Source organism: Camponotus floridanus, unplaced genomic scaffold (assembly GCF_003227725.1).
Source record: "Camponotus floridanus strain SB8 unplaced genomic scaffold, Cflo_v7.5 scaffold7, whole genome shotgun sequence".
Classification (NCBI taxonomy): Eukaryota; Metazoa; Arthropoda; class Insecta; order Hymenoptera; family Formicidae; genus Camponotus; species Camponotus floridanus.
The window spans coordinates 2,404,153-2,428,599 of NW_020229838.1; the positions used below are offsets into that span (position 1 = coordinate 2,404,153).

Here is a 24,447-nt window from a genome sequence, read left to right on the forward strand (position 1 = left end):
GAATTTCTGGTTTTTATTTCTATTATTTTCGAGAAAATGAATATATACATATATATTCATTCTCTTAAAATATCAGAAATATGTATAAATCAGAATGTATATAAATAATTTATACATAATATTATATATTAATAATAATGATATTTAATAATTTATAATAATTTATATAATTTATATAATTTAATAATTTATAATAATAATTATACATATATGTATCTATAAATTTATGACGTATAAATTTAATATATATAAATTTATACGTACATTTTACAATTTATATATAAATTCATATATATAAACAACTTTTTCTTTTATAAAGAAGATTTTGTTTAGTTATAAATTCACAAAAATTGAGCTCGATTGCAATCAGGTCGTGAATCTGTTACTTTGCGAGATCGCTATTTATATTTCCGATCACTGATTGATCGGGTAGAAAAATGCGTGAGAAGCATAGGCAAACATTGCGTAGGCTCTTTTGCATTACGTAAAGACGTGCATCTTCTTTTTTTCCTCTCTTTGTAGTATCTCGCAATAAGTATCTAAACTCGTTTTAAGTCTGATGCTCTCGTGAACGCGTGACTTTGAGACACACGGGAGACTTAAGTCGAAAGACCAACGGCGTGCAACTGCATCACGAATGCGACGTGTCTGAATCGGATTGTGTTCAAAATGTGTCCTCTTTTCTTTTTTTTTAATGAACGGTTGGACCCTTTTACTTTAGCAAAAACCGGTCCCACATCACAAGTATCATAGCAGATTCGTGTTCATCATTCTTCTTAAAAAAATACAGTGAAAGATTATCTCTTTTAATACAATTTTTTTCCTCAATATTCTTAATACGAATTCCTTTGAAATCGGTGCAAGATAATTTCTTGGTTATGCCATACGTTTCTAAAAAAATAACCTGATACAAACTTTACTTTTTTACAGATGTTATCAATCTGTTACGCAAATCGATATGAATATATAACATGTAGCAGTAAAAGCGTTACTTGAATGCTTTGATGTAAAGATTAAAAAAATATCTTACATTGCATAAGTTGATATTTTACTTGCATATTTCAGTGGAACGTCAATCACTTTAGAATTTCGTTTCGTTTGATGTGACATTGTATATAATTGCATTAAATACATTACATATCATATAGAACTACAATTGCTAACGCGAGCAATCTTCTTTGATCGAATTTTCGGCGATACGCTTTAACGACCATCGATGAATGAATCGCATGAATCTCTACTACTCGATATAACATATAAAAAAACGTAATTATAGATATCATATCGCTAGTAGAAAGGTAGGGTGTAGAGGAAGAGAAGAGTGCGGATGATTGTTCCGTTAGAATACTGTTATTGAACGTATATATTCTAGAAAATTTTCTTCTAAAACTTGAACGTTCGAATTATTACGTAAAATAATGGCAACTAAAATGTACGACGCAACGTTCCGTAGGATAGACAGTCTAATATTTATGGAGAGTCTAAGCGGCTGGATGAATGGCTGTTCTATATTACAATGTACCGTTCATGAATTTTTCGACCGCATTTTATTACATTTATTTGCGCGAAATTCTCGATTTCTAGATAATAAAATTAATAGGTAATAAAAAATAAATAAAAATATATTTCATTAAATATTCCCTCTTTTCGTCCATTTCCTAAAATTAATGGAGAAAGAGTGCAGATGAAATTTATCATAATATAAGAAAATAATTTTATAAAGATTTAGAAATTGAATAAATTAGTTAAGGAAAATGTATTTTATATCGAGGGGAAAATTATAGATATAAAAGTTTAAATGTAAAAGAATTAGTAATCTACCTTATTGATAGTACAATCTATAAGAAACATTCCTAACATATCGATCGTTGAATGATAATTTCCTAACTTATTGACGCACGATAAAAAAGTTCTAACATATGTATATACGTGTTTTATTTGATACACTTTCATTAATAATCTCATTTTGTCTCATTAATAATTTTTTCTAAATTTTATACCAATAAAAACATCCTCTCATAAAACGAGAGTTACAATTTTTGTTTACATATCCACAAAATGTAGATACATTTAATATATTTCTTTAAAAAAGATAACATTTTTATTATAGAAATATATATTGTAGTCTAATGTGCGTGAAAGAGACGCACGCGCGCGTCAGTGTATAAAATTAACTATATATGTACAAAGTATAAATTCGCAATATTAGAATGCTTATAAACACTTAAAAATGAGATGTCTACAGTTTTCAATATAAAAAATATGCTTCGCTAAAACGCTCTTTCTTCGTATATATCAGACTTTAGACAATTTCAACTTTATTTCGCTCGCGCACATATTACGATCCTCGCTTTCCCAAGATAAGAATGAGAAATGTCTTACATTAAAAAAAATAATACGTAGCTGAGTAAGTTGACATTAATAAAGTAGGAAGCGGCGAAGTTCACGATCTCTAAGCGTGCACGTGTCCAGCACGTTGCGCGATACAAAATTAACACAGCCGTCTTATAAACACGTATGATAGAATAGCCTCTAACAATAAGAGACGTATACCGGCAGCGAGACTATATTCCCAATGGAATGTGCAGCTGCTTTTTAAATTTAGACCGAAGCCGATACATATCGGCGATAAAAGAAGCGTTCTCGCCAACGGAGAAAATTATATATATTATATATATTACATTATATATTATATTATATACATAGCGAAGCTTATTAAGGGTTTTCGATTCTTTTTTTTACTAGCTTTGATTTGCCTAGAATTTTCACTTCCTATAAAAACGTAATCTCGCTACCAGTTAACGTCTTCGTCGAAATAGTCGTTTGTACTTGAACGTCGCGCAAGAAAATAAGCTGTCATTCGCAATTCGCATTGGACGTATGTATCCCCGATCGAAAACTTTACCCGAATTCGGTCAACTACATTTTTACGCAACGCAAGCTCTTGGACGGTATCCGTGCGCTGAACTGGAAGGAATTCTCGCGGGGCGGCCGATCGTTGGCTTCTGCGCGTTCATTACCTGCCGGCTCCGCGTCTTCGTCGAGGTCGATGACGAAGTCGCGATTACCCATCAACGTCGCCAGACACATGTTCTCCTCTTTTATTCGCGAACGCACCAGCATCTCCAGCGTGAAAAGGTGCTCGTCGTGCGCCTCCGGCAAGTAACGGTGCATGAAGTCCGCCAACCTGTCACCAGTCACATATGAATGCATCATCTCACTATATTTTACTTGTAGATTAATAAAATATTAATAAAGATTGCATATCGAGCAACGTAATAACGATGATGAAACAAGATTTGTAAGAGACAAACAGTCCTTTTTATCTTTCTCTTTGAAATACATATTTTCAATAATAAAGATTTCTCTCTTACAACTTCTGTTATTATATAAAAAGTAAAAATATTCTATTTTATGTGTAATATATATAGCGAAATTGTAAAAGTATTAATGTTCAATTTAATATTAGTTTTTTTACATTGCATCTAAAAATATTTCGAGTCGTTACAATCAGACAGAGTGAAACGCTTAATCAAGTAACAGTCTTCCTTCGTTGCTCGAAAATGGGATGAAAATAGAGAGGAAGTACTGCATGGGCGTCTCGTACCGTAAGAGATATTCGACGTTGTGTCCGCTCTGGCCAGAACACTCGATGATTTGATGTGCTATATTCTGCAAGGACGCTTCGCCGAGCCACTGCTCGTTCTTGTTAGTGGCGATGTAAATTATGACGGAAAACTGCTTGCCCTCGTCCCGGCTGTGAAACGTCGCGATGGTCGTCAGGTATCCTCCCAGAGCGCATTCCCGATTCTCCAGATAGGATAGTGCCTCGTTATCCTGAACTTGAAACGCTCTTCCGTAAACTACTCCCTGTCGACAAAGAGAAAAATCTACGTTACATGCGAGACTCCCACACTTCTTTCCTAAGAATTGGTCATTTACGATAGTATCTGAAGTGACCATTAATTACTCTGATATAAATTGCCGTACCTCTTTATCCTCGATTAGTGTGGCGACTCGTCCAGGCTGCAACATAAAAAAGGAAGAACGTTATTGTATAATATTCACTCAAATATAATTTTTAACTCTAAATAACATAAATATAATCCTATTAAATAAAAAAAAATTATTATTATTATATAAAAATAAATATATAAATTGATTATAATTTCAGACAAATATTTATATTTTATATCATTAGTTCCACAAACTAATATTATAATTTAAACTATTTAAATTAAGATAGGAAGTAAAATAGGAGTCATATATGGAAAATCAAGTCTCGAATCTGAAAATCTTTACATGATGAAATGTAAGAGATATTATTATATAAAAGATATGTATCATATTTTTATACGTTATTATATTGCGTATATATTTTTATATTGTAATGAATAATTTGTATTATAATTTTTATCTTGTAATAAAAGATGAAAATACATATCGCGTTCTTGTGAAATGTCACATCAAACAAAGAGTAATGTACGACATACACACATACACACACAGAGCTAATCTTTCTCTTTAAAGATATCGGTTACTACTGGTTTCTAACTGGTTATATATACAATTTCACGTAATTTATACGTCAGCAAAGTACAACATTCATCTTGTGGTAAGTGTTTGAAAAGAAAGAAAGAAAAATATTATTCTTTTGATATTTTACCAGAGAGATGTCCTAGAAATATCTTTGGGAGTTGACAGTTTCTATATGAAATTTATAAAAACAGAGAATGATTTCCTGTTTTTAGTCCATAAATCTTATTAATCTAATTAAAGATATCATTTTATCGATTCGCTATGAGCGTGGATGCACATCGACCAGTCTTTTTTACTTAATTAATATACATATATATACTCGATAAAATTTGCATTTTTCGAGAAGAATTAATGTCTATGAAATTGCACTTTAGAAACACGACTCTTATATAATATAAGTTGTTATCAATATTTAATATTTCTAGGCAATTATTCATATTAATTTTCCGAGAACAGTTTTGCGCGAAAGAGAAAATATAAGTTTGCAAATGTCAAACGTCGCCTTTTCGCGTTCGAGAAATTAAATTAAAGGAGGGAGGAACGTATAAAATAAATACGGAAATACGAGAAAAATTTTTCCCGCGCATTATTTTAGAAAGAGGAACAGGAAAGAAAGATTCGCGAGAACAATTATATTTTTATTTCGCGATGTGTCATAAAGTTCGGCCGCGCATATTTTCTTTATCAAAACGAAAGTTGATGAGCGAATTCTTATCGAGCCGAAACACTTGTATTATAAACGATCAATGCGCGCACAAAACCGTATCTTTTCACGTGCGCGCTTGGAATTGGGCCAAGACAGAAAGAATGCTGCAGCAAACGACAAAATTAAGATATTAATAGAATATTCGCGCGAATTTAAAAGTCACGTGACTCGACATAGAAATCACGCGAGCATATAATCGCATATATATATATATATATATATATATATATATATATATATATTTACAATACACGAAAATATAGATGACAAATGCCATACATATCCAAATGTATCTGGTAATAATGCAACAGATGGACTGTTTTGAAATAATTCAACTCGGAAAAGAGAGAGAGAGAGAGAGAGAGAGAGAGAGAGAGAGAGAGAGAGAGAGAGAGAGAGAGAGAGAGAGAGAGAGAGAGAGAGAGAGAGAGAGAGAGAGAGAAAGGGAGAGAGACATACACACTACTTATTCGTACGTTTTAATTTTTAATTTTAGTGATTTAATTAAAAGTGAATATTTAATGACAGCGAAATACAAAGTTAATAAATTCAGTGATGATACGATGATATGACGTAACATTAACAATAAGTCGAATATTCTTGCGCCCGAAGAAAATGTAGTTATAAAAACTTATCGACCTTGCCTGGTCATTCACGATTTGGTTAGCCTTATTATCAGTTCCTGCTTATTCTTTTTTAGCAAACGATCAATCTCGTTGAAAATTATCGCGAGACAAAACGATGCGCAGTAATAAGAGTGGTCATACATTAAAGTTTTAATAAAAAAATTTCATAATCATATTTCTCTCTCTCTCTCTCTCTCTTCGATACTTATAAAAAAATTTCTTTATACATTTCAATTTAGAATTTATTACACACACACACACACATATATACCCTCCAATATATATATATATATATTTATATATATATATATATATTGAAAGATTGAGCAAAATATACAAGTCTATTTTAAAATATTTCGATCACATTATGTGAAGAGATTTTCTCGAAAAGCTGATCGTCCAGGGAAAGATAGAAGGAAAGAGACCCCACGAACGGTCACCTTCATGATATGTCAATCAAATTTTCAAACTGATAAAGGTATACGATTGCATTCGACCAACTGAAAATAGAGAAGGATGGCAAGGACAAATCCTCAAATACAAGATATCATGCATTGTCAAGATACTCGGATACGATTAGGAAGAGAAGAAATGAAATATCGATTAATTTCCGACATTTTCATTAAGCGTCATAATAAATATAAAAATATGTTTTTTTTTTTAAATCTATTGCACACAATTTTGAACCTTCCCAATTGCGGAATTGATTTCTTATTAGTAGTTGCGAGATTCTGTTTATTATTTTATCATATCAGGAGTATCGAAGATCGTTACCACGGATATTTGCTTTATTCAAAGTCCGTACAGCTGTTTTATAATCTTTATTATCGCGTAAATGGAAAATGCATGTCTCAAGTATCAGTACACAAAACCGTAATCATATTAATGACTGATCATATTATGATATCATAGTAAAAGTATTTTTAATGTACTAAATATTTTTATTACAAAGTTTTTCAATATTACGTTATTAATTATGTAATAATAACAATTATGTAATAATAAATGTATGAATATATGAATTTTCAATATTACATTATTAATTATATAATAATTATATGACTATATGAATAATCGGACAGTCGCGCGTTAAAAAAAAAACAATTTTCATTATTTTTATCAAAAATCCATAAAATCTTTTCGAATAAATCTTTTATCCTTATTTCTTGAGCATAAAAAAATCCATAAAATCTTTTCGAATAAATCTCTTATCTATATTTCTTGAATATAAAATTACAATAGATATTTTTTAAATAAAAAGAGAATTCCGTTTAGCGCTTCGTCGAAAATTTAAAGCCAATTTTGTCTAATAATCTCGTTATCTCATTCAATTCGCCTTCCACTAGACCGCGTATGTGTATAGCCAATTTTATTCTACGTGCGTCTATTACATACGGCCTATTAGATATTAAATCAGTCATAAGTGACGAGCGCGATAATTGGCAATAATGAAGGGAGAAAAGAATAATGATTAAAAAAAAATTGAAAGTCAATTCACCTTCTCGATCGTCCCACGATGCGTGGTGTTGCCTTGCCAGAATCGCCTATCAAAGCCCTTGACATAGCCGATCATGCTTCTGATGTACGAGAAACCTGGATGCCAGCAGAGCGATCCATATCCGAACACCCAGAGATTGTTATCGATGTCATCGTGTGCATTCTCCATTTTTGTGCTCTCTCGCGAAAAAAAAAATCGGGCAACAAGCAATTTTCGCGCTCTCTCTTCTCTCTGTGTCTCGTTTGCTTTTCTTTTTCTTTCTTTCGCTTTGCCTCTTGCTATCCAATTGCTTCAATTATCGCTGAATAATATATCTTACAATTCAAAGTTCAGCAACTTGTGATACTCCATCATCTGTCCTTAAGATTTCGAAGAATTTAAGCTTAATCTCTCTTATCTCGCAAGAAAGTACAAATATGCAAATTAGTTATCGAGCAGTTGTAAAGTTTCAATTTTTTCTAAAAATTTCTTCCGAATCATCTTCCGTCTTTTCCAGGATGAAAACTCTCCGAGTCGATCCTGCGTCTCCTCGTTTACATTGCAGAGCAAATTCCGTTGAAAGAAGAAAGAGAGAGAAAGAGCGATTTACGCGCTCTGAGAGATTCTATCTCTTGGAAGAAATGTCACAGATTGAGTTTTCCTTCGCTCTCGCATCGGATTCTTATCGATCAGCTGCAACCCACGTGGCCTCTCACTCTCGATGCCGCTCGCGTCGATTCTCGATCATCGGATTAACGCCGACGTCTCTATTCTCTCTTCAACTTATACCTCGGGATCCTGATCACAGGGATGCTAATTTGTCGGTGACTTCAATTTATCAATTCGCGAGACGGCTCGACGTGACGTCGGGTGTGATCGGCGAGTTCTATAGCGATGACGTTCCTCTTTCGCGGCTGTCGATCCTGCTGCATGATGATCGATCTCTGATTTTCCTCTTGATTTTTAGGATCGATCTTGGATCAATCGGTCGGCCGGGCTCGGGAGATCCGCTCCAAGGGAAAGCACGATCTCCCAGAATCTTTCTTAAGGTCTCGAACGAGCGGGCGAAATTTTCGAGACATCTGGAGAATTCCGGCAGAGAGACGATCACATATCGAGATCCGATGAGAACTGTCGGCTGACTACCGACTACTGACCGGTTGATGTTCGGTTGAACTAAATCGGACGCGCGCCAAAAGGAGAAAGAGAATACGAGAAGAAGACGGAGCACGCGATGAAGTGAAGAGACGAAGGAAAGTGGCAGAGTACACGCCGGTTCGCAACGGAGGTTGCATGGTGGGGATGGATGATGAAACGCGTCGTTTGATTGACGCATCGTGCCCGGATGTACGTGAGCGTATCGTTCATCGAATTAATTCAGGAAAAAAGCCCGGTACATATTATCGGAGTACATTGAGAAAAAAAATTAATACACACATTTCAAAATTACCTTCTAGCGCGATGTTAACAATATATATTATAAATAGTGACGCGTTACATTAAATGAATTTATTTTTATAATTTCTCGACGCGCTGAAGAAGGATCGAAAGATGATCCGAAACGTTCGCTTTTTGTTATTATATGTTTTCATTAATGCAATATTGAAAAAAGAAAGAAGTGTTACTTCTCTGCGCTCCAACTATCGCGCATTGGCTCTTCTGCCATTTTCTTTTTGATTATTTGAGCCAAGTATCTAATTATTAGATATAGGAAATGTAAAATTTTAATTGATTAATTCAGTCGGTCGTGTCGAAAGTTGATATTTTCTAGATGTGTTAGATTATATAAGTTTTATGAATTTTTTGACGACAAAATATCTGTCGATTTAACTTAATGTAGTATATATAAGCAGTTATTTAATATAATAGTTTTATTTTTGTGTTATCTCGCACACATGTGTAGTATTATTGATTGAAATTATAAATATTTAAAACTATAGATAGATGTTAGATTTACAAAATTTAATAATGGTAAATATGTAATAATTTACAAAATAATATTATTATAATTTTATTTAGAGAAAAATTGTGATGCACAAGTTTGCTATCTCTCATGATTAGTGTCAGGCTCAAAAAATACTTTATCCAGGAGCTCGGAACACATATCTATCTCATCTTGATTTTCTACAGGTTTTAATTCTGTCAACAATTGCTCCAATGTGGATCTTAAACACAATTGTGGACGCCGACATTCCTTCAGTGCCGGAAAAAAATTATCATTTACCATACCATTAAGAACTCTCAATAATTGTTCTCTATAATAAAAATATTCCAATCAAATATATTATGAAAAGTAAGAAGTTATAATGTTTGGCTTCGAAATGCTATAGATATACGTTACCTGACTGTCGACTGCAAATTCATTCTACCCAACAAACCTGCCGCTTGTTCTATAAATCCCATTTTTACTAAGGTACATTTTATATCGCTCGAGTCGTCCTTGCTACATAAGCTGGAGAGTAAGAATGCGGATTTTATCTGCAGCTTTTCCACCGGGCTCTGCATCGCTCGCAAAAGTACCGAGTAACCGTCGTTTGTGTCCATATACTTTAATGATGCTGGATGTCCTCTGACTATACCTGTTTTTGAAATATAATTAATATAATATAAAAATTAAAGAAACTAAGCTTTGTATCGTTCTGTCACTTACACGATACTGCATACAGAGCTTTTATCCGCGCTTGTTCCGACGGATCTGTATCGATGATGGATAACAATACAGGGAATACTCCGGCTTCGAGCAACTTGTCTTGACAAAATGGATTATTCTGCGCTAATTCAGCAATAATATCGGCTATCCGCCATCTGATATTACTGTGCGACGAGTTCAGGCACGGCTGAAATATCGCAAAACCCCCGATCTTGTAAAAATCATTGGCTATGTCGATATTGTCGACAAGATCCGCCATTCTCTCCAGCGCATTCTCGTACTCGGACGAATCGTCGTCAGCTCGTAGATTGCCGACATTGGACAAGGTCTGTACAGCTTTCTGCATTTCTTCTATTACGTTCACCGTTAACGACGACAATGCTTCGTTCAAAAACGTTTTTTTCTGTAATATACAATGCAATGTACAAGCACGAAACAAATTGAAAGCTTTCAGCATCTGATTAATTAAATTAAACGCTATACTTCTTCGTCCAAAGGATAGATCGGCGATTTGTTTTCCGTATCCTCAGATTGCGCCGCGTCCATGGCATATTTGAGCAACCCTTGCAAATTGGTTGGCTGTCTAGGTTGATTTGGTAACGGTTGTGAGACATTATTGGAGGTGGAAGGGCCTTCAATGGACAACGGTCTCGTGCTGCTGTTCGATTGACCTTGCTTGGCATTCTTCTCAGATTCGTTGCTTCTAGGACTGAAATATTACATTCGTTTATAAATTAAAAAGAAATACAATGGTTATAGATTTAGGTTAATCATGACACAAGATGTAAAGTACGTACTTGCTCATTTTGACGTTACTTTGTTTAGCAAATGATATGCCCATCAATCGAATAATCCAACTCGAAATTGATCTCTTTGGGAATATTCTACATTAGTCATCATAACTCTCCCATCTCTCTTTATAGGATTTTGTATTCACGGCGCACTTAACCTTTTACGCTTTTATAAGAGTACGTTCGGAAATCCTACATAAAGTGATTGATCAAGCAGAATAAAAAAGACAGAGATTTCTGATTGGTCTGAATTGAAAGTTACTATATTTCACAGTAGTATTTTCGAACATATTTTTATAGAAAAAGGATACTAAAAATAACACTTTAGTCGATAAATCGCTCTCTGTAATTAAATCTTTATCTAGTGTTGATATACAGATGAGAACTTGAAACTGTCTCCATCTAATGATGTTACAAGTAAAAAAAAATTGCAAATCTTCGAGAGAAAATGTTTTTGAATAAACTTTTTAAGAATAAGCTGATTTAATACAAAATTTATCAGTGAAATATAACATTTTATGACATAAATGACGTTTAATATATTTTTAATATATTTTCTGGAAATGCTTATATCATGATCATTACGGTTATATTTCCTGGGAAGGAATTTCTCACACCTTTCATATGTCGTTTCCGTGGTAACCGTATGAATGCTAAACAGATCCTCGTATGTCATATGAGGTAACAATGTTGTAATATTAATTCAATAATATTAAACAATCATTATTAAATGTGACACAATGAGAGCACATCCAACATGGGTCGACAAGGTGCAAGAAAAGGCAGATCAATGGTAAAATTTGGATAATTTTGTTTTCTCTCAACAGTTATAAATTAACTTCTCCAAATATATTGCATTTTCTGATCTTATATTTTTTTTGGACTACTTTGCGAAAATTTATAAAATAAAGCTATTTGTATTAAAATAAACTTATTATATTTTTCAAATAAACTTATTATATTTTTCTTTATTTTTGTTCTCTTTCACACTATAATTTTATTTATTAGCATTATAAAATGATGTTATTTCAGTATATATGACCTCTGTTTTAATCCGGATGGTACACAATTAGTTGTTGCATCTGGCCATCAGGTGCTTGTATATGAGACCAATGATGGTGCTTTGATTCAACCGTTGAAAGGTATAACTATATATCTATAAAGGACTTAAATACAAAATGTTTTTTTCTCTAATATAATTTAATATTTTACAGGTCACAAGGATACAGTATATTGTGTATGTTATGCGAAAGATGGTAAGAAATTTGCCTCAGGAAGTGCAGATAAAAGTGTTATTATTTGGACTTCCAAGTTAGAAGGAATATTAAAATATTCGTAAGTTTTATATATATATATATATATATATATATATACATATATACATATATATATATATATATATATATATATATATAATGAATGTGAAAGATCTTTAATAAATTACATACTTTGATTTTATTTAGACATAATGAAGCTGTACAGGCAATGCATTTTAATCCTGTCTCGCATCAGCTCCTCAGCTGTTCACTCTCGGACATTGCCTTTTGGTCTGCAGAACAAAAAGCTGTACAGAAACATAAGTCTGGAGGAAGAGTCAATTGCTGTGCATGGACAACTGATGGACAATATTTTGCCCTTGGTCTTGCAACTGGATATGTATCCATAAGAAATAAGGTATGTTATTATTTTTAAATAATTTTCAATAATTAATTTTACATATTCTTTCAGGTCTTTTTTATTCTAAAATTTAATTTATAATAATTTCATTTTTTAGAATGCTGAGGAAAGAATACGTATTGAACGCCAACTTGGAGTACCAATCTGGAGCCTATCATGGAATCCTATACAGTACATGCAATCTATATAAGATATAATTGTTATTTGTAAAAGAGAATATTTTTTTTTATATAATTATATTTATCTTTTTATAGAGATGATACTATGGATGTTCTTTGCATTGCTGATTGGAATGGAGTTATCTCATTTTACAATATTGGAGGAGAAGTTGTCAAAAGAGAGAGATCACTCAGTTTTATACCATTGAAAGTCGTTCACTTTCCAGAAGGACAATATCTTCTCATTTGTGGTAGCAATAAGCAGTGTCTTTTAATGACACATGATGGAATACAATTAGTTAATGTAGGTGGTACTTTTTCATCATGGGTATGGAGCTGTGCTGTTCATCCAACTGGGTCGCATGTTGTAAGTTATAATACATTGTTTACAGTATCATTTCTTTTATAATTTATTATTTAACGATTTTCTATAGGTGCTTGGTTCTCAAGACGGAACGATAACGTATTTACAACTAACTTGGAACATTGTACATGGTCTGTATGGAGACAGATATGCATATAGAGAAAACATGACTGATGTGATAATACAACATTTAATAACGAATCAAAAGGTTCGAATTAAATGTAAAGATCTAGTAAGTATCATGACAACCTTCTTTCGAATTAATATTGAGTTATCTAAAATGTTTAAATAACTTAATAGAATGTAAATATACTATTACATAATTAAAATATGTGTAACATTAATTTTAGATATGCCGAATCGCAGTGTATCGAAACAGATTAGCTGTGCAATTGCCCGAGCGTGTAATCATTTACGAGCCGTCCGGCACCAGTGAGGGAATGCATTATAGAATACGGGAAAAACTTAATCAGATATTGAACTGCAATTTGTTAGTTGTTACATCAAATCATCTAATTTTATGCTTGGAAAAACGGCTACAAAGTCTCTCATTCAACGGGATAATAGAACGAGAATGGATACTCGATGGACTCATCACTTACATCAAAGTAGCGGGTGGTCCCGCTGGACAGGAGTGTCTAATAGCAGGTATAAGTTTTAAGAAATTTATTATTTTTCCTTATATAATATAAATGAAAATAATATAATATAATAATAAACTAGCAATATTAAATGAAATTAAATTTGATATTAGGTTTAAAGAGTGGACATGTAGTAAAAATATATCTCGACAATCCGTTTCCCGCGCATATTACAAAAATTGAGGATGTTGTGAGATGTCTGGATATCAGTTCCTTGAAGGAAAAGATGGCGGTGGTCAGCGAGGCCGGTATTTTGTCCATATTCGATTTATGTACTGGCGAAAAATTGCAGGAATTTCAAAATGTCAACAGTGTAGCATACAACACCGCTTTCGAGGATATTATGTGCTTTGCGGGCAATAACTATCTTGCGATAAAAGTCGCCAACTTTTCCGAATACAGACAAAAGTTTTCCGGTTTCGTCGTAGGTCATAACGGCTCTAAACTGTATTGCCTGAACGGTTCATCCATCATTACGTTAGAGGTAAACCTTTTCGCAGAATTATTCAAGATAATAAAATATACAAACATGTATTATATATAATTTAATATTTTGCAGGTACCATTATCACTATTCATGTATCAATATCTGGATATTGGATTGTACAATCACGCTTATGACATAGCGTGTTTAGGCGTAGCCGAATCGGATTGGCTCGCTTTGGGAATAACGTGTCTGGATAATTTGGAATTAAATATCGCGTACTCAGCGTTTGCACGAGTGAAGAAACTGCGCTACATAGAGATCGTATCTGAAGTCGAGGAGAAATTAAAATCAGGAGAATGGGGACGAGAGGCCTGTATGGCTACCGCTGCGGCCGCCATGGGTAGACTTCGCGACGCGGCAAAGCTCTATCAAAAAGCTGGTTTGCAACAATACGCTCTGGATATGTACTCCGACTTGCGAATGTTCGATATTGCTCAAGAATTTATAGCTTCTGGTAATACACAGGTTCGTTTATAATAAACATTTCAAGCTCAGTATACAATATAAAAATATAAAAATAATGAAATAGTAAATGACGCATGATAAGACTCTGAATAATATCTATCAGATTAGTTTAATAATTTACTTTATTTTCAGGATCGTACAGTATTGTTGCGACGACGAGCAGAATGGGCCAAGAGTTTGGGCGAACCACGTGCCGCAGCCGAGATGTTCCTTTCTGCGGGAGATATCGATCGCGCCATCAGTATTATTGCCGAATACGGTTGGATTGACATGTTGATCAAAGTAGGCAGGCAATTGGATAAGGCGGACAGAGATAACTTGTCTATGATTGCCAAGAAACTTAAACAGTTAGGCGCTTCACATGGTGCAGCAGAGATTTTTAGTAGACTCGGGGATGATCCTGACGTTGCCGATGTACTCGTAGACGCACAGGCGTGGCCTGAGGCCTTCGAACTTGCGGAAAGGAATCCAAAATTGAAGTCACGAGTATACGGACCGTATGCACGATGGTTGGCGGAAACTGGACGATTTTCCGAGGCTCAAGAAGGTACTAAACTGTCATCACGTATAAAAAAAATATGTATAACATTGAGATATTTGATATTTGCCATTTATCAGCATTCCAAATGGCGGGGCAACCTGAGGAATCCATAATCGTACTTACGATGCTAGCTAATAATGCTATAATAGAAAGAAGATATCGCGATGCCTCTTATTTTTATTGGCTTCTATCGCAATTGAGTTTAAATTTATCAAAGAGTACGGAAGAGATAAAAATGATGTTCCTTAAATATTCTGACAAAGCGGATATTTATTATGCATATCACGAAGTACATAAATATTTGGTACGATATTTTGATAATACCTTATAATGTTACATTATTCTTATGTATATATTAATGTACTACATATTTATACGATATCTTAGAATATTCTCTTTTAAAAAAAAATTACAAGTTAATATATTCTAGGAAGAACCTTTCACATCTCTGATGCCAGAAGCATTATTTAATATCTCGAGGTATCTGCTTATGAAGACACAAAATATGCGTCTAGAAGGTGTCTCAAAAGTAACGATAATGTACAGTCTTGTAAAACAAGCACGAATATTAGGTGCTAATAAGCTGGTCATGCAATTGTTGGATCAATTACGCTCGATGAAAATTTCTGCGACTTTTCTGGCACAAGTGGAAACATCCACTCTAGCTGCTAGATCTTATCCGTATCGTGACCCAGAAGAGTTATTGCCTCTATGTTACAAATGCTCTACATTCAATCCGTTATTACCGACGAGTAATATCTCTGGTAGTAATTGTACACAATGTGGACTGAAATTTCAATATTCTTTCGTTATGTTTGGTAGGTAATAATCAAAATACAGCCTGGATTATAATTCAAAGGTTCCTAAATTTCTTAAACCCCTTTTCTCCTTAGAAAATTGTTGTATAGTGTAAATTTGTTTAAACTAATATCGTTTTGCAGAAATCTTGCCATTAGTTGAATTTGAATTAGAGGATGACATCACAGATGAAGAAGCAGAGAAATTAATAGAAGAACCATTACCATCCTCTGAGCTCACAGTTTCTGATCAATTTACTGTAACTTCCAATGAGGCTGATCTTTTCACCGCGCGTTTAATAAGATATGAGGTAAAATGAACATATCTAAATATATATGTTTATGTGTACTATTATTTTATAAAAAAGTAACATGCTTTTTACAGGAAAAATCCAATAATTCTACAATAATTGTGGGAAGGGGAATATTGAAGAGTATGGATCCGTCCACTGTAATAATTATTAAATGGCCTAAGCCCTTTAAGACTAGATATTTTAGAAATCTTTTACCTGATCTCCAGATTAGCTTATGTAAATGCTGTTTAAAGGTAAGTTTACTGAAAAAAATGCTATTTAATCAAGAAAATTTAGGTAGAATTTTGTTTTATATAATTATTATGTATTTTAGTTGTTTCATTCGGATGATTATGAATTAGCATTACTACGACATGGACACTGTCCGTTTTGCCGAACACCGAATGTGACTATAGGTTGAAATAATGTGAAATTAAAAATTTATTGTGTGTAGAGATTACATAATATACTTATATATCAAATTGTTACGAAATATTTTGTATCTATTTAAATCTATTATGATTGTACAGCATTATTATGAGACAATGTACACATATATAAATTGTTTTTTTATTTATAAAAAGTTTGTTATTTTCTTGCGCGTTATACATTATATTATTATTGTATTATACAAAAATGTATAATCTATGTATAATGTATATGTATATGTATAATGGATTATCTCGTATACAATGCACAGTTGAACATGCAGTAAACTTGAGGTTTCGGTTACTTGCTAATTGTCATGATTGTTTGAGCATACATCGTTGCCGTTAGGTATCTTCTTAGAGCCAGAATATGTAATTCTTAAAGCCAGTTGCATCGCCAGACATGATCAGTATACTATTAGTCGGCTGCTTTGTTCTCGTGTCTATTATAAGCGGTGAAATTATTAATTGGGATCAATCCTTAAAGAATAATGCAGCTTTGGAGATTCAGTCATTCAACTCCCACTCTAATCATCAGGGGAAGTGTAAGTTATTTAATTGAATAACGAGTATCCATTGGAAGTACTTTAAATAATTTGATATCTTTGTTCCTTAGTTTTTCCACTATTCAGTGTTGTGCGTTTCGCCAACACCCAGTGCTTATCGAGCACCGATCAACTCAACGGCACGTGTTTTACAAGACGAGAGTGCATTAATTATGGAGGTAATCCCTCAGGATCGTGCGCTAACGGATTAGGCACTTGTTGTGTGTGTGAGTAGCAAAAGAGGAAAAAAAATAAAATACTTAAAAAAGAAGGAAAAATAATACACTTACTTAATAAATAATGCAAGTAACGCAACTTTTATATCACAGTTCAAAAATCTTGCGGCTCTACTTCTAACATGAACAATACATATTTCGTAAGTCCAAGATATCCAATCACTTATCAAGGAGGAGAACGATGCACGATCACGGTACAACGTTGTAATTCTAACATATGTCAGGTGCGTACATTCTCTATCGATTTTTCAATTGTTTATTACATCTAAATTTTAATACATTTTTTAATAAATTTTATATTTGCAGTTGCGGTTGGATTTCTTGGAGGCCACTTGGGCACAACCCAATGCAACTGGATATTGCGATTTCGACGTATTTTTAGTATCTGGTGGTTCGTCAACGGTACCCAGACTATGCGGGGAAAATACTAATCAACATGGTAAATCCATAGATTAATAAAAATTCATATTGAGCAAAATAGAGAATTAATTAAATTGCATTTCAGTATACGTTGACTTCAACGGAGCGACACCGATCTCTATATCCGTCGACACTAACGCGGGTTACGCGTTCGATCGACGCTGGAACATAAGGATTCAGCAAATAGCATGCGATTCTCTGTGTAGAGGTACGTGAACGTATTCATTATCTCGAGAAATTTATAGAATTGTTTCTCATCTTGGTTTCAGCTCCTAATGGATGTTTACAATATTACAAGACTGTCTCTGATATTGTAATGAGTTTCAACTATGGTACAACAGAAAATGCCCGAGGTACGTGTCAATTGAATAAATGTCATAAATGTGGCATAAATCTGTGAAAAAATAATCTAAACAAAATAAATGATTGTAGCTCCTCAAATTGGAACACGACAATTGGTGAACAACCGTTACGGTGTATGCGTCAGAATGGCTTTAGGATATTGTAGTATCGAGTGGTCTCAAATGGACAGATTTTCTTTCTCCGTTTCTGGAGATACGGGATCGTTTGATCCAGATATAATAGGTAAACCGCAAAAGTCAGATATCTTTTCTCGAGAAAAGATTTTTTTAACGAATTATATATCATTGAATATATTTTTAATATATATTCTTTACCACATTTAACTTTTGTTTACTTTAATAGGTACAGACTTGGTAGCAGAATCTGGTGCGAGCTGCACGAATGATTTTGTGATTATACCCGACCCACGTGAAAATGGCGTTCCCACTAATACAGATAGGTTTTGCGGAAATGGATTTATCACTAAAACATGTAAGTATAATGATGCAGAGAATTCACACATATATGTTATATTATAAAAATACTATATTTCTTTCAATTCTTATACAGCGAACTTAAAACCATTCGTGCTTTATGTTGTTACAAATGGTGACGAAATGCAAGAAGCTCAAAACAAAGGCTTTAAGCTTATGTTTCGTCAACTACCTTGTGCAGTTTAAGAACACTGTTATGCAAGATACATATACGTAAGTTATGAGAATTTTGACGGAGAAAATAATTAAAATAATATTATTTATTTATTATCATTTATAGTATAAATAATTTTCTTTACACACGGAATTGTAATCGTTGATGTACGTATATATTATCTACTTAAATTCACACTACCAGAATGTGTATCGACTTGTTCTTTCATACCATTATACCAAATGCCGATTTTCGTATGAGTTAATAAATCTTGAAAAGCGTCACAGCCTTCAATACTTTTCAAGATACCATATACTGCAAGATCAGATAGATCGGGCTTGCTGCCACCCATAAACTCGGTGCCGCGCGAACGAATAGCACGCAACCAGTAATTCACCTCGTCGTATAATGATTGTCGAACGTCGTCTTTTAGACGATGTCGCTTCTTGAGCCTTTTCCCTATCAACCACATTGCTGTTGCACCAACATTAACTATTAACATTCGTTCCCATAATGGAAAGTATTCCTCCCATTTGCCGACCTGGATAAAACAGTTTTTAATTTTATTTACATCATCGCGTTTTTGCATATATTTTTTTTATTCTGTAAATTCACTCACTTCAGAAAACCAATTGAAAGTTCTATAAGATTCATCAATTGTCCTGTATACATTTGGCGAAAGAGTGTGAACTAATATCTCGTCTGCCCATTTTCTCCAATTACGTTCTTCACTAGAAATGAAGAAATGGTAAATTGCAAGCATGAAGATGTGATGAATCATTTTATAATTAGAGATTACATACGTTATATCATTTATTGATCTGTCCTTTGGAAGATTTTTATTAAACATGAGGAAATATTTATTTATGATCTCATATTTAAATTTGCCATGTTCATCATGCATCGCTATGCTTGGATAATAGTTAGCCAACTCTTCAACTTTATAAGACTTGTCATGTAAATGAGACGCAAGGAGAGATATTATCATGGAACTATCATTCAAAGGTTGATAGCCTTCTTCTACTTTAGTCAAAAGAATTGGAACTTTTTTATAAGAGGACCATCCAATCTCTTTACGGAGCACTGGATCTACTTCCACGACATCATAAGATATCCCATAATAATCTAAAAAAACTCGAACCTGAGATAGAAATTAATTTTATTATATAAATCTTATCTAATGTGCAATATAATAATAATATATATTCTATAAACTTGTAATTCTAATATAAATTTAATGCTAGAGTGACATGAAATTGATCTTTATAACGAATCAAGCACTTCGATAAATGTGTAGTGTTAAAATAAGCTACTTGCATGTGACAAAATTTTTTTTATGAATTTATTTTTCATTTACCTTGCAACAAAACGGACATGTTTGATACTGAAATAACGTGACATTTAAACCCGTAGTATCCACTGGAGATGCAATCTAGACAGAAAAAGAAATATAGCTTATCAAATATCGCAAATGCGGTAAAATTTTTCATGATAATCGTTGAAGTACCTTCCTGGATGGTGTGACAGGAGGTTTATATTTCAATAATGTAATTTCTGCCTGCGTTCCTTCCAGAGCGATATTTTCTCGAGTTTTGTTGATCTCGTGAAGGGCATAACCTGCACCCAAAACAACGCCGGTAACAGCACCGATTAAACCGATTTTCACTAAACTTTGTGTTTTCTGTGGTTGCTGCATCATCGTACAAAATGACCGTGGGTTCTGGCTGACATAATAGCCATTATTATTTAAAAACTTTGTCCTCGGTATAAGCCGGAAAAGTTTATGTACAGCAGCCATCTTTAAATTACATATTAGCCTGACACCTGACACCTGATACCTGACACTTGCGCGAATATATGAAATTCTTATACCTCTCTATATATGTATATATATATATGTATGCGTACATATATACGTATATAGACACAGTAAATATTGAATTTTTTTGAACAGATTTATAACAGATGTTAATTTAAATTATAGAAAAAAATTTCTCGACAGATTTATAAAACGTATGAATATTTTTACGATACTCCCTCTGTGGACATTAAAAACGTGAACATGAACTACGAAGCCAAAGTCCACGAATGTTCTCAGAGGGTAACATATATGTCTCTCTGATAATATAAATAAAAATATAAATAATTTAATTAATAATAATTTATTATATAAAAATTAGTATGTTCTCTCTTTTCACGCTATTATTTGTTTATTTATTTATGTGTCTTTTTTTTCTTTTCAACATCATTTATTTGTTTATTTATTTAGCTATAAGTTAATCTTTTAAAATGCAAAACTAAATATTATAGAATTTGACTTTGGAAAAGCGCGGTAAAATAATAGAATAAATTCAAATAATTAACTCCGTGATAAATTGTTTAATAAATAATCAATTTTAATCAAAAAATTAAAATACTTCCATAATTTACAGGTCGAAGGAAAAATGTCAGACTGGCAAAGTATTTTTTTATATATCGCCGAATTACAATGAATTAAACACTCCTTGTATGTGTAACAATAATATATTTTTGTCTACATTTGTTAATAAAATTATTCATTGGAATACAAATATTCATTTTTTAATAATACATTTCTGTATGTGACTGATATTAATATACAGATAATATTCACAATATATTTGATGGCGAACAAAAAATGAGTCATCAAAAATTTTATAAAAAATATGCTCTCTACTATATGTAAATAGCATTATTATTTTATATTTCTTTTCTTTTTATTATTAAAAATTGTAGCAATTTAACGTCAAATATAGGCAGAAATCGAGCTATATAATTATACTTATTTATAAATTATAGTATATAAATGTGATTTCACAAAACATTTATATATTTATATTGAATATATAATAGCTAAAAAAAATATTAGTCCATTTAGAGTCTAAATTTCTAAAGGCAGTATTCATCCATTTGTTTTAGAACACAATAATATAAAAATATTCTATCATTGTTAATGGTAATTCTTCAGGCAGTTTAATAAATATAGAGATTCGTTAGGCACTTTTTGATTAAAATCTTTTCCGGCGATGTATATATATCTCATATTCGTCTTACTGCATCGAGCAGTATCAGACATACAATTCAACGTTTCATCTTATCCAGAATCGGTATAACCATATCGAAGGATGGTCGTTTGCCTGGATCCTCATTCATACAGATGCGAATGAGCTTTGCAAGATGTGGAGAAATACCTGGTGGAATGCTTACTCGTAAATCTTCCAATGCAATCTAAAAACAAATTATCAATTATTAATTTGATATTTAAATTCGACTTACTACTATACCCTAACACATATGTTCAAAAGACATTCATAGAATATCTAAAGGACAGCCAAAGGATATTTTGTGTCCTCTGGATGTCCTTTCGATGATCTCTGGACATCTTTTGGACATGTGTGTTGTTAGGGATATTTCATAAGAAATATATATTTACCATTAAAAGTTAGAGATAAAAAAATGTTAATGTATATTATTACAACTTAGTAATATAAATGAGAATTTTATAACCACCTTCATGCCACATTCCATAGGTGATAAATCTGCGAATGGTACTTCTCTAGTTGCCAATTCCCATAAAAGAACAGCAAAGCTCCACATATCGCTTGCTTCAAGATTGATGTCTGCAGGACGCTTACTTAAAGCTTCTGGCGACATCCACGCCGGCTCGTAAATTCGTCCGACTTCTTGGAAGGAAAACTTTGCGTCTGCCATGTTTACACGAGCAGTTAGATCCTCATCGATCTGAAATGCAGTGCGGGATATATTTGGATAAACGATACCAATTATGTATAGATTTTAAATATTTAAATATTTAGTTATTCTTGTAATAAAGTAGTTGTTAAAGATTTACCATTATATGTTTACTATTGAGATGAAATCTACATCTATTGTGTCGATCTAAACCATGAAGGAATGCCATAGCTCTGGCGATATCAAGTGCTAATCGAAGAGCGCGCGCTGTGTCCACTACAACACCCGTTCCGCCATGTAAAAGACGATGCAAACTACCTCGTGCCATATATTGGGAAACGGTTGCTAACTGCGGCGGCTGATTCACACAACCGAGAACCGGCAGAACATTGGGATGCGAAAAAATTCTCAACTTTGGAAACTCCTCATTGAAATCCCTGCAGATACGCGCAGTACACTCGCGAAAGTTTAATATCTTGGCGACAATATCATTGTTTTGCCATCGTCCTCGCCAAGTGTCGCCGCTGGGTGTGCTCGCGAGATGCGTATGCAGAGATAGATCTGCCATACTGATTCCTTTGTGTCGAGAAAGAGTCGCGTCTCCTGGAAAAAATAAATATAATGTAACTCATATACATGTCTCATATCTCACATAGCATGCATATTCAAAAGATGTCCAGAAGGTATCCAGAAGATATCTTTGGGTGATTAGACATCTTCAGGATGTCCTGTTAATATCTTTTGGACATAGGATGCTATATGGGATAAACTGTTTTGTGATATAAGAAATATACTTACGGCTTCTGGTTTTCAAGCCTAACCAGCTCTGATCTTTGAATTGAATTTTCTTCAAATCTTGTCCATATTCCACTGCTAAATCTAAAGAGAAACAAGAGATATCATACATGCAAATATAAGAGATATTAATTCAAGTTTTACAAACATTTACCATGCAGTCTCTTGGCTATGACACCTCTAGCTTTATCAAGAGGAGTGTCACCATCTTTATTGGCAATGGACACGAGTGCCCCAGCTGCAACCAATTCCTCTGCGATTGCTTGATCTCCCCAAAAACAAGCATAGTGCAAGGCAGTATTGCCATGTTCATTTATGACATTTACATCAGCACGATTTCTAAGTAACTATAAAAATCAAATTGTATATCACCCATCTCATACAAATGCAAATAGTTCTAGCAATCTTTTACAAGTAACATTGTTAAATGCTTTTACCAATTGTACTATTTCCTTATGTCCATGCGCCGAAGCAAGATGCAAAGGTGTATCATCACCTCTGTTGGTAGCATTAATGCGTGCACCTCTGCTGACCAGCAACTCTGCCAATTTCAAGTGTCCTTCTTTACAACACCAGTGAAGTGGGCTGAATCCATGGTCATCTCTATATATAGAGCAGCATATTTAATTAAAGTATTTTACAATATAATAGGAATTAAATTATTTAATAATGTAATAAGAATTAAAAGGCAAGTTATTAAATTATGGTTTACAGGTAAACAGTTTCTTAAAATATCTCTTAAAAAACAATATCCAAACTGTCACAAATAAAATTGCTACTATCATCTTTTTTTTAATTATTCTGGTATAAACAAATAAATATAAATTTATGATCTATTTATTTCATATTCTCATCAAGAATATGCTTTGCAGAATCATGTGATTATTCAGTCAGCTCATCTGAGAAACCACAACATCCGATATCTGAGGAGTAGATCTTTTCCAAAAAAAGGAGTTCTGGAGTAATTACCCTTGATTCATGTCATGTTCAGTGTCGTCTAACCAGACGCGGACTTGCATAGCGTTGCCCTCACGGCACCATTGAAATATATCTTCCATTTTCGTCCCGTTTGTCACAAATTATCGACCGTAAACACAGACGATACGCTAGCTA

General features: G+C 33.2%; 6 protein-coding genes across 7 annotated transcripts; 2 read left to right on the forward strand and 4 right to left on the reverse strand.

Moving 5' to 3' along the window:
- Positions 1-2,095: 2,095 nt before the first annotated feature.
- Positions 2,096-8,798, reverse strand: LOC105256378 (putative glutathione-specific gamma-glutamylcyclotransferase 2). The gene is made up of 4 exons (XM_011266226.3): positions 7,370-8,798; positions 3,991-4,026; positions 3,608-3,870; positions 2,096-3,187 (listed from the first exon to the last, which is right to left on the reverse strand). Exons 1-4 carry the CDS (start codon positions 7,535-7,537, stop codon positions 2,920-2,922), a joined length of 735 nt encoding a protein of 244 aa, XP_011264528.1. The 5' UTR covers positions 7,538-8,798; the 3' UTR covers positions 2,096-2,919.
- Positions 8,799-9,351: 553 nt separating this feature from the next.
- Positions 9,352-10,999, reverse strand: LOC105256365 (hsp70-binding protein 1). 2 transcript variants are annotated; one of them, XM_011266212.3, is made up of 5 exons: positions 10,796-10,999; positions 10,482-10,707; positions 9,999-10,401; positions 9,690-9,927; positions 9,352-9,603 (listed from the first exon to the last, which is right to left on the reverse strand). In XM_011266212.3, exons 1-5 carry the CDS (start codon positions 10,837-10,839, stop codon positions 9,393-9,395), a joined length of 1,122 nt encoding a protein of 373 aa, XP_011264514.1. In that variant the 5' UTR covers positions 10,840-10,999; the 3' UTR covers positions 9,352-9,392. The 2 variants fall into 2 exon arrangements, with proteins under 2 accessions (XP_011264514.1, XP_011264519.1); XM_011266217.3 differs by having other exon boundaries at positions 10,482-10,698; positions 10,796-10,979.
- Positions 11,000-11,359: 360 nt separating this feature from the next.
- Positions 11,360-16,772, forward strand: LOC105256856 (intraflagellar transport protein 122 homolog). The gene is made up of 16 exons (XM_025413710.1): positions 11,360-11,582; positions 11,822-11,931; positions 12,004-12,124; positions 12,253-12,463; positions 12,564-12,637; positions 12,721-12,991; positions 13,059-13,220; positions 13,339-13,636; positions 13,743-14,113; positions 14,189-14,581; positions 14,714-15,128; positions 15,200-15,426; positions 15,553-15,940; positions 16,064-16,230; positions 16,305-16,466; positions 16,547-16,772. Exons 1-16 carry the CDS (start codon positions 11,530-11,532, stop codon positions 16,631-16,633), a joined length of 3,510 nt encoding a protein of 1,169 aa, XP_025269495.1. The 5' UTR covers positions 11,360-11,529; the 3' UTR covers positions 16,634-16,772.
- An 89-nt stretch (positions 16,773-16,861) lies between these two features.
- Positions 16,862-18,917, forward strand: LOC105256349. The gene is made up of 9 exons (XM_011266188.3): positions 16,862-17,185; positions 17,257-17,412; positions 17,515-17,645; positions 17,728-17,860; positions 17,927-18,049; positions 18,111-18,194; positions 18,274-18,426; positions 18,547-18,675; positions 18,754-18,917. The coding sequence occupies exons 1-9, from the start codon at positions 17,044-17,046 to the stop codon at positions 18,861-18,863; spliced, it is 1,161 nt and encodes a 386-aa protein (XP_011264490.1). The 5' UTR covers positions 16,862-17,043; the 3' UTR covers positions 18,864-18,917.
- A 45-nt stretch (positions 18,918-18,962) lies between these two features.
- On the reverse strand, positions 18,963-20,741 carry LOC105256356 (prostaglandin E synthase 2). Its single transcript, XM_011266201.3, has 5 exons — positions 20,339-20,741; positions 20,189-20,263; positions 19,635-19,972; positions 19,451-19,562; positions 18,963-19,372 (listed from the first exon to the last, which is right to left on the reverse strand). Exons 1-5 carry the CDS (start codon positions 20,627-20,629, stop codon positions 19,010-19,012), a joined length of 1,179 nt encoding a protein of 392 aa, XP_011264503.1. The 5' UTR covers positions 20,630-20,741; the 3' UTR covers positions 18,963-19,009.
- A 953-nt stretch (positions 20,742-21,694) lies between these two features.
- On the reverse strand, positions 21,695-24,411 carry LOC105256339 (integrin-linked protein kinase homolog pat-4). The gene is made up of 7 exons (XM_011266175.3): positions 24,304-24,411; positions 23,772-23,937; positions 23,489-23,681; positions 23,338-23,418; positions 22,700-23,142; positions 22,360-22,590; positions 21,695-22,077 (listed from the first exon to the last, which is right to left on the reverse strand). The coding sequence occupies exons 1-7, from the start codon at positions 24,390-24,392 to the stop codon at positions 21,931-21,933; spliced, it is 1,350 nt and encodes a 449-aa protein (XP_011264477.1). The 5' UTR covers positions 24,393-24,411; the 3' UTR covers positions 21,695-21,930.
- Positions 24,412-24,447: the final 36 nt, after the last annotated feature.